Raw genomic sequence first — 15,353 nt, 5'->3', positions numbered from 1 at the left:
CTGTGAGTTCAAGGTCACACTGGAAACAGAGCCTGGCAGTGGTGGCACATACCTTTAATCCCAGTACTGGGAAACACACACGCCTTTAATCCCAGGAAGTGACATGGCTGGGCAGAGAAAGGTATATGAGGCATGAGGTAATAGGAAAAAGGCAGTTCAGCTGAGACCATTTCAGGTGAGGACTCAGAAGCTTTCGGTCTGAGGATTCATGGAAACTGGCTGAGGAGTTGGTGAGATGAGGTTGGCTGTGGTTTGTTCTGTTTCTCTGATCTTTCCACTTTCACCCTGATATCTGGCTCTGGGTTTTCTATTAAAAGACCATCTAAGATTCAAACAACAAAATACTTCTTCGGTGTGCTTTTTCTTTTTTATACATAAATGACTTCTTCTAACATGCCTCGTTTTTATTCATTGAATTTTTGCCTCTAGAGAATATTGTGGTGGTTGTTGGTTTTAGACTAACAACTAACACCTGGTAAAGACAATGAACGTCATTCAGTGGTTGTGAGTAACTAGCTGGTATTCAATCTGTTAGATGGTTTTACAGACTTTAGACGTGTGAAGGAAGTACAAGGTGAAAAATATTCCTGCCTTTGAACAAATTTGGAGATCGGTACGTCTGAAATAGACAGCTACCTGCCAGTATCATATTTTCTCTTATAGCTGTTCTTGGATAATGACTTCATTGATCCCATCTCTCAGCTATCCAAGAATTGTCCCTAACTGGCAGAACTCAAAGACACTTGTTTTCTAGCAAGAGAGTCTAGGAAATGTGGTTGCCAGATTTCATTTGAAATTTCAAGAAAGTTTTTAGAAGGGGAAGGTGTACCTGACTTGACAGATTTCTGCTTGAATATCTCGTTTTAATTTTCTTTTCCTATGCCCTAAAACAAAGCTATTGGGCAGAATGTTCTTCTAAACTATTCTATTTTTTGATACTCACTGGTAGGTCTCAACCATGTCAGAAATAAAATTTATACAAATGTACAGATTGCTAAGTATTTAAATTAAAGCTTACAAATCTTTCTAAATATGAAATCATGACAATAATAATGACTCCTTTTTTATTCTAGCAAAAGAAACTATATTGTGTTTTATGCAAATTACAAACTTAAGAAGCATTTCTTTGATATTTCTCTTGGAGAACCTTGTACTATATAATGCCCCATTACTCAATACTTCCTTCATTGCCTGCTTAATTTCAGTATTTAAAGAATGAAGGAAATGCCAAGTGTGCCTGGTCAGTGGTTTTGAGGACATGTAACCACATGGAACGCTCTCGTTCTTCTATGTAATTTACTTATTTTCTACTCACATTTGCATTAAGTCAATTATGCACTAAGAATAAAGTTAAAGTTGATAGGTCATCTCATTATTTTTCATGGTTAGCATCACCAATACCATGTTTGTAACTAAATTACAGAATCTAAATAGAATAATTTGTAGTACATTCATAAAGCTAGTATACAAGAGATGGCATTAAAAATTAGCCCTTGCCTGTCTTTAATGAGAACCTGACATTTGGAATGGCTATGTTCTCTGAGAATTATTGAATCATTGCAAGCAACAAAACTGGAAGGCTAAGTGAATCCAAATATATTTGAAGTTTTCCCTTGGGATAATAAACATTTCTGCAGTAAGATTTTCAGTAAGTAAAATGAGAAGAGGAAATGGCAAAAGATCATTTAACCCAGTCATATCGCCTAATGGCCATGAATATTGGACATTTACCAGGTCAGCTTTTGACAAAATACAACTCACCAAAATGGTATGAATCATTATCAAAAACACTTGTGTCCTTTTTACTGAATAAAAGTAACTATAAATGAAAGATCTAAAAGATTCACAAGGAAGCATACTTTTAAGGGTGAAAGTTTGGCGAATTCATGAAATAAGGATGAACTAGAACCATGTCGATTTCTGATAATGATTTGCAAAACGGTGATACAATTCAATTTCTCAAGTTCAAAATGACTAACGATTTCTTGAGAAGAAATTGAGAAGCTTAATTTCTGGTCTGATCATTAAACTTTAGAAGGAAATGATACTTCTGAACCATATCTGTTTACACTATATGAAACTCAGCTATGTCTTCATAGATTTCTTCTCAGGATATGCCAACAACTAAACTCTTTTGCCTAAAACACCAGAAAGTTTGCCTCTTCATTTCTCAATCTTCATTTAGAGCACTGTGGGTCTTGGCCCCATAGGGATAGAATATCAGTTATCCTGCATGTCAGATATTTACGTTATGATTCATAACAATAATAAAATTACAATTATGAAGTAGGAACAAAATAATTTTGTGGTTGGCGGTCACCACAAAATAAACTCTATTAAAGGACCACAGCGTTGGGAAGGTTGAGAACCACTGATTTAGAGGAAGCTTCAGATTTCTAAAGAACAAGAGCAATTGGCAGTCATCACTTGAAGTGAATGTAATACAGTGGAAGAGTTAGGTTCTAGTAGCAGGAGGAGTGGAACAGGGGTTGAATTCCCTAATAGCAATTTTGACTGCACCTAGTTTGACTTATAAATGCTTTTGCATTCAAGGAGCAAAATACAGTTGATAGAAAAACTTACTGGGGAGTCTCCCCAAAACAAATGAGTTGTTCTTGACAGCTCTAACAGATGAAGACCGAACAGATTCAATCATGGAATGAAATACCTCATGTATAATGAAGAATTCTCATTACATATATGTGCATGTATATATATATGTGTGTGTATCTATAATTTATCTGCTGCTTGAGATTAGTAAGACAATCTCACTGCCATCGTAGTACTCCATAGCAAAAACTATTAATGAGTGTGCCAAAATCTTTTATTCAAGGCACTTAGGAGTCTCAGAAATCCATGATTTCATTAATCATAGATTCATTAACAATATCACCAAACTTATTTTTTTTAAAGAATTATCTGTGATTGTGACACATTATGTTATATAGTTATTTCCTCAAAAATCTCTTTCTTACTACTGAAACTCAGTTTTGATTCCAGGTATAATATAAGCATTTCATGATGGTGTAACGCTAATTCAATTACTTAACATATAAATTACTTAATTTTCCAATATGGCATTAAAGACGGGCAAGTTGTTTTTTTTTTTTTTTTTTTTTTTCCAGGGCTCTAGAGAAACAGTTTGCAATCATAGTAAAAGATGCATATGTGACTAGTAATGTCTAATTCTCATTTCTTCTAACCTAGATCACACCTTGAGTATGTCTAAGCAGTAGCTATACTGTGACCTTGTAACAGCATATTGGAAGATATAAATGAGCCCCCAAGATGAAACTTCATAAGTTAGGATGAAAAAAAATTGTTGTTGATCATGTTGAACAGTTGAGTTTAGATCTCTTTCCTCTGGCATTCTTAGACAGAGAAACGCTAGCTTTTCAGTTTAAACCAGAATTCATTTCCCATTACTTGAAGTCGAGTTGACTTGCTGGTTTACTAAGTGTGCAGTGCACTTACTATTGAAGCGGTTAAAGTAAAATGCATTGTGTGTCTTTAAAAAACACACTGATCATTTATCTTCATCAAATATAATGATACTTAAAGTCCAAATATTCAAGATTGTAAGTTTTAAAGAAAACCAATAATGGGGTAGAGAGTGACTATTACTAATAAAAGTATGAAGTGTTCTTTTTGTGATCAAAGATGAACAGTGAAGTGAAAAGAGCATGTGAGAATAGCCTGGGGTGTAAAGTCTACCTTGAGTAATCTTACAATGTTCCTCTAATAATGTTTCTGTATCCTATTTCCTTTGCTAGGAATATGTCACACCATTATTTCTGTGAATTATGACCTATGTCTTGACCTTGTTTATAAGCCCCCACCCCAGAGCCTTTATCAAGGTTAAATTACCTTCTCCTATTTTGATTATCTCTGTGTGAATATTGGGATATAATGCATTACACTTCAAAAATAATTTGGAATAATTGTAAAGGATACATGCCTATCATACCTGGGTGTGTGAGGCTGGCTTTGAACATGACTAGATATGAAGATTTAAGCATCAAAGTAAGATCTTCCACTTTTCTTATACACTTAACTCTTTAAGTACATTTTCTTTATTTCACATATTGCTTAATACTTAATGCTTCTAAACATTTTATTTGTATAGGTGTTTTGTCTGCAAGTGATGCTGTGGTACAGTGCCTAAGGAAGTCAGAAGCAGGCATCAGATCCCCTGGAACAGTAGTTACAGATGACGATTAACCAGAATGTTGGTGTTGGGTATCCAACTTGGGTCCTCTGAAAAAGCAGCAAGTGTTCTTAACTGTGAGCCATAACCCAGTCCCACTTTTTCTAGTACACACTTTTTTCCTGTTACATTTAATACGTTCCCCATTTGAAACTTATTCAGGTATCAAAATGTTTTATTAAGTCCGTATTCAGACTACATCTTCATTTTCCATGTAGAAGTAAAGAGATATAATTCAAATGAAATGTACAATAATATACTGAAGAGAATATCTCTGGGAGATCTAGGTACAATTTGTTTGCAAAGAAGTTTAAAAAGAAAGCAGTTTGGTAAGTATTACAGTAGTTGTACAGTTTTTAAAGCATTAAAATATTTGTTATCTTCCCCTTAGTTTACATGTGATACTGTGATACTATAGGTTTAATTCAACAGGTTGGTAGAACGTTTGTTGTAAGATGTAATGTAACCTATTAACTTTGTGGTCTGAAGTGTTTAGCTGTTCAGAAGCTGGATTCCTTAGTAGACCAAATAATTTGTCACTTGGGAGTATTCTGAGATTTAGCCTCATGTTTAAAAGGAAAAAAATTAAGATGACTTAAGTTTCATCTTAAAATTTTTCATCCCCTGTAGTCATTCTGCATGTTGTAGTCTTAGAAGAACACAAGCTAAAACAGAAGAATTCCCCATGTGACTTGTTTTCCCAAGTACTGAGAACAAAACCCTACGCTTCCCTAGGTCTTGTAACCCTTCAAGTCTGAATGGAAATATAATGCTTGGTCATATTCTACTTTAAAAGGTAAATACAGATGAGATAAAAAAAAATATTTGTTATCTCTGACTCAGAGGGTTGGGGTAAGTAAGCATCAGGGGGGAAAGTTTGAAATGCATCTTGAAGTTCAATAGTTCGATCGATGCTCAGGGGGATTAGATCACACCTTAAAAAGTGTAGAGGGTTTGGAGGCAGGGAATGTGAAAGAAGAAAGAACCATGTCTAAGTGAAGACAGGCAGCCCAGCTGAAAAATAAACTATATACATATAGACATATGATATAAATATAGATGGAGAACAGGAATGAAACTATTTACATACACAAGAAAACTGTGTTAAAGCCTCATATAGTAATATAGTTCACATTGTGAACCCCAGAAGCAACAATTAGGAACACATATAATTGATGACAAGTTTTATGTTTTAAAAATACTTACTGGTGTAGACAAGTTGGAAGCCTTCATCTGTCCCTTCTGCATCAGAATTAAACTCCAGCCAGAGCTGATTGGAAGTGCTGCTGAGCGTCAGTCCTCGCATAGATGCGCCCGTAAATGCACCTAGCAGATGAGTTGTTTTGTCTTTTCCATCATAAATCTGCAAGATACGTTTATAATTAAAATGTATGTGTGTCCCAAGTAGCCAGTTCCCAAGTATGTATGTGTATCTAGGAAGAACAGGGGTTGGTGATCTGCATTGTCCCTAAGTGGGGGTTTATGAAGAATGACCAAATAAATGAGTTTCAAAATCAGAAAGTTAGAATTCACATGAATAATTCTTAAGTTCAAAAAATTACTAGAGTCTAAGAAACACTTAAACTGTGGTGTAACTTTGTTTCCAAGGCAAGACTACCTTTTATGACATATAGTTTAAAGTTTAGAACACCTACTTTAAAAGTTTACAAAGTTGGTTGGTAGGAGTTTCGTTTGTTTATTTATTTTTTGTTTCCTTGTTTTGCTACTTTCTCAGTTAATCAAACACACCTTTCTCAGAACAGAACTAGTAAAAGTATGATTACCTCCAGTACAGTTTTTTGTTTTGCTTCATTTTTGATATTTTAAAAATATGAAGTCAATGCTGGGCAGTGGTGGCACACACTTTTTACCCCCAGAACTGTGGAGGCAGAGGCAAGCAGATTTCTGAGTTCTAGGCCAGTCTGGTCTACATAACTAGTTCCAGGACATCCAGCATTACATAGAAAAACTTTGTCTGGAAAAATGAAAACAAACAAACATACAAACAACAACAACAAAAACGGTCTAGCAAAGGGCATGTAATTCACAAATAGAATGTTTGCCTACAATGCAAAAATTCCTGGATCAGTCCCAAGAACCAAACACATAAAACATAAAAAGAATAAAATAAAAATAAGAATTTGAAAGTGTACTAAGTGATTACAAATGTTAAACAAGACAAATTGTGTGACAAAATTGATAAACCACATAGGTCTTCTATCATTCATGCTTTTGAAGGTTTGCCACATTGCACTTCTTATTTCTCTCAGTGCTGAGATAATGAAAATATGATCACAATGTAATATCTTATTAGATGTGATTAACTATATACATTATCCTTGTGCTATGTCAGATTTAAAAACTAACATAATGTGATAGTGTACATGAGAATGGCCAACACTGAGAGCTCTGTTGGGAAAGAATTAGGAGGTGTGGCCTTTTTTGAAGGAGGTGTGTCATTGGGGTGGGTTTTGAGTTTTCATAAGACTCACAGTTTCCCTACCTCATCTCTCTGCCTCACAGTTATGGTGTGCCATGCCTGCCTGCCTACTGGCATGCTCCCTATTATAACTGCCATGGACTTACCCTCTGAAACTATGTGACAAATAAATTCTTCTATAATCTACCTTTGTTATAGTTTATAATCATAACAATAGAAAATTTACTATGACACCTATGTAGTATATCATACAATTTTTAAAATTTTTGCATACAATTTTAATTTATAGTTATTTATTAGGTTTTAAAATTAAGGTTAAGGTAATTTTAAAAGGTATTGTAAAGTTTTGTTTACTATTTCTGATTTAGTAAAAATAGCATAAACCACCTTTTAGGTCAAACACAAATGGCAGGGTAGGTGATGTCCTAAAAAAAAGGACTTTGGCTAGGTAAACAAAAGGGATGTTTTGGGATAAACAAGCCTAAAGGTAGGCTTTTGTTTATCAGAGAAGCAGATCTCCTAAAACAGTTTTTATTTACCAGGACCATCCCTTAATGTGCCCCAAAGGTCAACTACTTTTGTGTAAGGCCATCTCGTTCTCAGCCAATATAAACAGCCTGAATCGTCTTAAATAGCCATCCTGCTGTCATGTAAAAATCTGTTTGCTTTTCTACCTTGTTATTCTTCTCTTTGCCTCTCCGAGAGAGCCTTTGCAGTCTGAATCCCAGTAAATCTCTATCAACATCAAAGTGTGGAGTAGTCTAGTTTGGTAGTTTCATTGTGTCCTTGTTACAGCACCTTGGTAATCTGTACTCTCAAGATTTTCTTCATATCTTAGAAATGCTCTGAAGATACGGGTTCTTTGAATTTCCAGTGTCTATTTTTTTTCCTCAAGCTTAAATGTCTCATTTTCACAATCATCCTAAACTATATTGTCATTTTCTCTTATAATGCTTATGGCTGCATCTTTCCTTTGTAACATGGACCATCTTCTAACGCAATTTTGTTACCAACAACTTGGTTGTCTTCAGTGACTAGGGTCTTTTCATATCTTTTTTTGACATTTTAAATTTTAAAATCATTTGTGAAACTATTAAAGGCCCTTTTTCTGTGACAGGGAATTTTCACCATTCCACCAGTTATACTCTTAAGATTCCTCACTAATTGGGAAATTATCTTCAAATTTAAATTTCTCTTTAATGTAGTCCTTCAACTTTAAATATGTTGCCTGTGTTAACTAAAGCTTGGTCTTTATCTCAGCTACTGAACTTACTGAAGAATGAATTTCTTTCTTTATTTCTAGCTTATTGCAGTTTTAATATTTTTGTAAATGTTGTTTTGGGTCTTGCTTGTCTGATTTTCGTTTGTTTGTTTGTTTTGTTGAGACAGTGATTGACACATAGCTCACTGTGGAGATTAGGTTGGCCTCAAATTGCCACATATATGCCTGCCATTGCCTACTGAGTGCTGGAATAAATGTGTGCATCATCCACCCTTCTTTAAGTTTTGAATATTCTTGCTGCAACCCTAGGCTTAAAGGCTATAAAGAAAACAAAGGCAGATTTTAATTTATATCATATACAAATATAGCTTTTTACAATTTCCAGGGTCCATAACAAATTCTGTTCTAACCACATTAACCTAAACTTTTTTTCTACACAGAAATTCAGAATTCTGCTGTAGGAAGGACCTTTCTGCTCTCTGCACTTGTGACTGATGCTCTCTATAACCTTCTATGCACTCTGTATGCTCATACGCCTTATTTACATTTTAAATTTCCACAAAAGGGAATATGAGAAATAAGAAAGAGAAAATGAGGAAGAAGCCATCTGAAACTCAAGCCAGCAGGGCTGAATACCTGTGAATAAGTAACAGTTGTCTCTATTTATTATATTTTCTGTCAGTAACAAAGAATATATAATATTGGTATAATATAGAAGGCTGTGTAGACACATCCCCTGAAATCATCAGGAGATAACTTGGACTCCCCAGGGGATTCCAATTCATACAAACAACTTTCTATGTTAGTTATCAGCAAGAGTTTATCTCTTAAGCAAAACTAAATCAAGTATTGAGATTTATTCAGAAATGAATTTTGTTTGGTTGTTCGATTCTATAAAATTCAACTTTTCATTTCTTAAGGACACTGGTCATCAGGAGTAACTGATCCCTAAAGACATAGAGTTTATGGTAAAATATAACTCTTTTTGTGAGTTTTCAGTGTTCAATATACTGTCTCTTTCTGAATGTATTACTTTAATGATGCTATGGACTATATAGCATAAATCCTTTGGTTACAACCACACATTCACAATCAAACTATATTGCTCAGTGGTTCTATGGATCTTATTTGTGGAAATATTGTCAAGGCTGTCACAAATATTTTCCTTCAATATCACCTGCTTCTAAGCAATGTATAATTTAATTGTTATATAAAATATTAAAATATAAGTAATGTTTCTAAGATTAAACTAACTCTTTCTCATGTATATGAACTCTCAATTTGTCAGAAGCTGCAAATAAATGGTAAATAAAAGCTGAACAATTACACTTGGGCAGTGGGCATAAGAGGGCCAGAAGTGTAAGGCCAGACTGGCCTACATGACCCTGTTTGAAAACATAAAGCCAATCGACCAAGTAAAACTAAGCAACTAATTGACTTAAATGAAGGCATAAAAAATATTTCTTGAGATTTATTTACAGATTGCCTGAATACTGTTTTCTAAGGTTGCATTAATACTAAAAAAAAAAAATACTAAAAAAAACCCAAAACACTTAATAATAGAATGATAGACAGTACCAGCTTTTACTTTATGTATTTTCATCATTTTTGCACATGACAATGTAATTGATAACCAAGTAACACAATACAACTTCAACTCTGTGTTGATATATACATAACTTTATAAAAATCATAAGACAGCATTACTAGAATAAAGAATTTTATTAAAATTTAGCCCATTATTGGCTGTCACAATACAGCAATATATTTTATTACTAGAAACTATATTATATATTAGTTTTTCTAAATTTTAAGCAAGAAACATAGTTTCCTTTAAGAAAATAAACTTTATGACTTTTTTTTTCCAAAAAAATTTTTTACAATATTATATTTGAGAAAGAAGTAAGGAAAAGAACAAATGTTTTTGGGAAAAGTGATCTTTTAGTTTTCGGTTCAGTTGAGAGTACTGAACAGTCACAAAACCCTTAAGCTACTGTTTATATGGGAATGTAAAATCAGAAGGCAGAAAGAAAATGGAGTGAAAATTTCATGGCATGAAACTTGATCATCCAGATATGAAACTGTAGCAGTATTCACACACCCATTAAACTAAAGCAAAAAGTAAATGTTTAATTAGAAAGGAGTTTTTAAAAGAGCTTTACAGTAATCAGGTGCTGCTGCTGAATTTGCAAATTGAAGTGTTCACATATATTTCTATGAAAACATAATGACAATAAGAAGACAAAGCTGAGCTGGAGAGATGGCTCGGAGGTTAAGAGCATTGACTGCTCTTTCAGAGGTCCTGAGTTCAACTCCCAGCAACCACATGTTGGCTCACAACCATCTGTAATGGGATCTGATGCCCTTTTGGTGTGTAAGCAGAACACTGCATACATAATAAGTAAATCTTAAAAAAACAAAACAAAACAAAACAAAGCAGTGCAACCAAAGACAAATTGCTGTTAAATTAGAAATGAAGGCAAACACACAACTAAGAAAACAAACCAAAGCTTTTCACACAAAAGCAAATTATTCAGTGATTAAATTACATCTGATCTGAAAGAACCAGATAGAACATTTCTTTCAGACTGTTACCCGTTGTATAGCTATCTTCAACAAAATCAAAGTCTTTGAGTATTTTATTCAGTATAGACTATTATTAAAAATAACAGTTTTTCTCACATTGTTTTGAGAAGTAATACCAGATACATTGAGGACTGAATATCTCTGAAATTCTCTGTCTAGGATTTTGTTTAAAAATTTGAGTTCATTTGCTCATATCACACAAGAAATAATTAGACTTTGATCTGGTTCTGTTTCAATACTCAATCTAATCAGGGCCCGAAATCAGTTACTGTGGGCAGAATATCTTCAATACATCAGATCAACCCTCATTACGACAACCTGCTCAACCTCCCTCAAACCTAGATACATTCAAAATTCAAAGACTTCCACCTTCATTCTGAAGAATTTAAAATGTTAATTAAAAAAAAAACATATATCTTCATGTATGCATGTCCACCATAATATGCCTGGTGTCCACAGAGGTCAGAAGAGGGTGTCTGTTACTCTAGAACTAGTCACAGATAATTGTGAACAATCATGTGGTTCACAAACCTGTATCTTCTGCAAGAATAAAAGGATTCTTAACCACCGAGTCATCTCTTCAGTCCCTACTTTTTTTTTTATTTTTTTTGGTTTTTCGAGACAGGGTTTCTCTGTGTAGCTTGGTGCCTGTCCTGGAGCTCGTTCTGTAGACCAGCCTGGCCTCGAACTCACAGAGATCCGCCTGCCTCTGCCTCCTGAGTGCTGGGATTAAAGGCATGCACCACCACCACACAGCCAGCCCCTACTTTTAAAGATTTAGTACATAAGGTTTTATAGGAATCAAAAAGTCAAAAATAAATATAAATGAGTTAAATAAGTCAGACACACAACCTTGTATCACTCTTGTCTTCTTTTGCTGAAATTAGGATTTTCACTCTTGGTTATTTTCTTTATTGAGTGATTTGGAAATATAAACACATTCTTCAAATATGGTGAATTAGTTGTCAAAGTTTGAATGTAAAAACAGAAGAATTTTTCTAGTTACCATGAAAGTTTTCTATTCTAAATCTCATGTTTGTTCTAAAGATAATATAAAATAGAATAGGGATTCAGTTTTGTTTGACTTCAGTTACTTAGCTCAATTATATAAATATTATGTTTCAGTAAGAAAACTGGGACACAATGAAGGATTTAGTTTTCATGGACTTTAATGATAGAAAGGGTTAAACTTCCAATGAAACACAAATGTTATATAACTGATTACAGTTTACTTCATTTTCTTGACAAAAGAAGTGAAAGCACATAAGGTGTTCATGAGGTCTAATGTGGTTGCACTACAATGGCCTTTGGAGTGCTTCTGAATGAACAGATAAGAAAAGATTATTACTGAGTAGCAGGCAGCGTGGCAAATATATGCGATGAACCCAAGTGAACACTTGTGTGAGGGAAAATGTTATTCAACCAGATTTGAAATTTGGTGAGTATGTCCAAGTTACATCTAATTATAAGTTTTTTTTTTTAAAGTAAATTGTGTTGTTTTAAGAAGTCTGACAAACTTTTCTGGAGAGGGATAGATTAATATTTAAGGCCTTTTGGGCCCTCAGTGTCCTTACCTCTTGCTCAGTTTGTTCTTGTAGCAAAAAAAGCGGACAATATGTAAATGAGTGAACATGGCTTTCTTCCAACAATATTTTATTTACAAAACCAGATGTCAGCTAGAGTGATGGGACATGCTTATAGTCCAAGCTACTCAGGGGGCTGAGGCAGAAGGATCATTTGAACTCAAAAACTCAAGGCAAGACTAGGCAAATATAAGGAGACTCGAGACCCCTCATCTCTTTTAAAAAAAAACCAACCAAATAAGACTATAGGTATCAAGCCCAATTTGGTGCTAGGCTCTCATTTCTTATACCCTATTTCAGAGGAGTATAACACATACTTTGCAAAAGTAATAAAATATGCAGTGTCCATTAGTATAGATTCCATGTAACATCAATTCTTATAGAACACTTTCATTGTTTTGACAAATCTTTTTCCATGTAAATTTTGATTACAATTGAAAATTCATCATGGTTAGAAAAAAAATATATATATATTATTTTAACAAGAGGATAATGTTAAAATAGAACGTGGTTTTATTGCAACCTTATTATTCAGTAAGATACATGAGAATTGACTTTATCAAACAGTATAGGTAACAGAGACAGTGGATAACTTTTGTTATTATATCTAAAATAATGTTCTTAATTAGGATTGGAGAGATGTCAGTTGTTGCTAAGGTATTTGACATTCAAGAATGAGGACCTGAGCTCAACAGCCACAAACTTAGTCTTTAAATAATAAGAAAAAATATTTCCAAGGCATTTGGTGCTACTTGTGGTATCATACCCAAGATACAGCCCATTCATTAAGTAGTTAAGGCTACTTAGTGAAGAAAACAGCAAGTGTGGCCAGACTTTGTGTGTAGTGCTTGCAGTTTGCTGTGGAACTACTGTTCTGTGGCCAGTATCAAAGTGATATCATTGAATGTGGTTTTGGCCAAAGACAACATGATGAAGAATATTTGCTATGAGACTGTAAACACGCAAAAAAATTGTCTATGGAAAATTAGCCTTAAGGGTTTATTTTAGCAATCATAATGATGTTCAGTTTCTATGCTAGTTTTAGGAGGTTAGATTCATTATATATATAACCAGAAGAAATTAAACTAAGAAAATGCAGATCAGATTGGTCAAAATAACTGATAGACTGATTCATTAAGATCAAGTGATATCAGGTTTCTTCTTTGGTACAGCATTGAGACAGAGGGACTCTCATCATCCTTTTGTTTGAATCTGGCCTTCATGAGAAATTTAGAAGTTATCTCAAGTCTACATTTTCACAAAGTACCAGTGAATGACTTCCTTTCAGTGTGAAACATCAGCTTTCATGGATCCACTTGAATTTTTGCCTGTTTTGTCAAGATTTCTTTAAGAAGCTTGTTTCCAAACGATGCTCTTCGAATTGTAATGTTATACTCTAAGAGCAGTAGTTTGTGATTAGGAAAGTATACTTTTCAATTTTCTTTTTAAAATAAGCTAGTGGTGAGTTTTAAATTGTCATTTTATCACAACCCAATTTGTAATACACTTTTATAGCTACATTTAATCAATAGCTATATTTAATAATCATCTGTATATTTTACAGCAAGCCTTCATACTACTCCCAACTCTCATACATACAATAAATGAAATTTGAAAACCATACAGCATAGGTAACAGAGACAGTGGATAACTTTTGTTATTATATCTAAAATAATGTTCTTAATTAGGATTGGAGAGATGTCAGTTGTTGCTAAGGTATTTGACATTCAAGAATGAGGACCTGAGCTCAACAGCCATAAAATATCTGGAATGGTCATACACCGTAAATCCTAGTGCTAGACTCTGGCAAAAAAAGTTAAATCTTTTAGCTTTTTGCTTAGGCAGTCTACTGGTAGCTAAACTAAAGGTTCAGTAAGAGAGAGACACTGTCTTAATACATATTTATATATGTCTCTCTGTGTATATATACATGTATATACACACACATATATATATAGTACATATATAGTAGGTTTCTCTGCAGCTTTTTTCAGACATCCTATTGTTAGTTATTGGTCTCCTCAATCTGTCCTTGCATCTAACTTCCCATCCCTCATTCTAGTAAACCTGAGTTACTTTTCATAGAGGATAATGTTCCTCCCTAAGTTGTAGATAGTCAAATAAAAAACCCAATGCTAGGCTTGTGAGACCTCCACTGGTCAAAGGTATTTCAGAGACCTCCTAAACCAATACAGGCTATTGTCATTGCTCTTGGTCACCTGCCAGAGTTTGGTGGTAAGATGCTATTGCTGAAGACACCATATACATTGTCTATAAGACGTTAATAAATCAACCTGGTACTGACCAGGAAGTTCCCTTCCTACTGACTAGTTAGTTGTCACGGTACTGAAAAGATTCTCTGTAAGTTGCTGGGGGGAAATACTATCACCATTCTTATCCATCTGTGGACCCTCTGAGGAATAGCAGCTGTGGCAAGATAAATTTATTGTTGCCTGGGCAGTAGTAGCTCACATCTTTAAGCAGAGATAGGGGGATCTCTGAATTTGAGGCCAGCCTGATCTACAGAGTGAATTCCAGGACAGCCAGCACTAGACAGAGAAACCCTATCTCGAATACCTGCTCGCCCCCCCCCCCCAAAAAAAAAAGATTCATGGTTGCAATAGTAAGCCTATCTTGGGAGTAGCCAACTGCTTTCTGGTTGGATTTAGAACCTGTTCTGCAGGAGCAAATGCATTCCTCATATTGCAAATATGCCCTTGAACCAATGTGTAGAAATCTACTGTCTCTATTATTGTTTTGTTAGATCAAACATCTGTCTAAATTGATGTCACTTTCTAGAGATTAGTGCAGCTTTCAGAGTCATCAGAGAAGATTCCTGGTGCAGTGTATGATGGTCAGCACAAAACATGTACATGTGAGTGTTCAGACACATGAGAAAGGAATGTATGTTATACATACTCCTGGAGACTCAGGAGATTTAGTGATAGAGTGGGCAGAAAGATCGTAAGACCCAGAGGTCATGGAGCATCAGACAGAGACAGTGTCATCAGGACATGACAGGACCACTGCACTCATGAGCTCATAACACTTGCGGTGGTCTGAAGGAGACCTGCACAAGACCACACAGTCAGATATGGGGGCTAGAGGGGTTCACAAGCCTCCAGCTCTAGCTGAGGAAATTGACAATTGATGGTGTCTGGACTAGGGGGATTCGGTTTCTTTTAAAGGATTGGCTGGTGGTAGTTTAAGTATGCTTCATAGCGAATATATAAGCAGCACAAATAAAAATCAGTAGATTATAAAAAAAAATAGAAAAAGAAGAGAAAATCAGTTTGGTGGGGAATGGGAGAAACA

At 34.6% G+C, this 15,353-nt stretch overlaps 1 protein-coding gene across 3 annotated transcripts in view; it reads right to left on the bottom strand.

The window, feature by feature from the left end:
• The window catches only part of Csmd3 (CUB and Sushi multiple domains 3), a 1,148,052-nt gene that overhangs the window by 302,290 nt on the left and 830,409 nt on the right, over positions 1–15,353 (bottom strand). For all 3 annotated transcript variants that reach the window (XM_006993205.4, XM_042265493.2, XM_042265494.2), the window contains one exon: positions 5,414–5,570. In XM_006993205.4, coding sequence (XP_006993267.1) covers positions 5,414–5,570 — 157 coding nt within the window. The remainder of the gene's footprint in view (positions 1–5,413; positions 5,571–15,353) is intronic.

This window comes from Peromyscus maniculatus, chromosome 20 (assembly GCF_049852395.1).
Source record: "Peromyscus maniculatus bairdii isolate BWxNUB_F1_BW_parent chromosome 20, HU_Pman_BW_mat_3.1, whole genome shotgun sequence".
In the NCBI taxonomy this organism is placed as follows: Eukaryota; Metazoa; Chordata; class Mammalia; order Rodentia; family Cricetidae; genus Peromyscus; species Peromyscus maniculatus.
The sequence above is the reverse complement of the archived record's forward strand: the minus strand, read 5'-3'. Positions and strand labels throughout refer to the sequence as shown.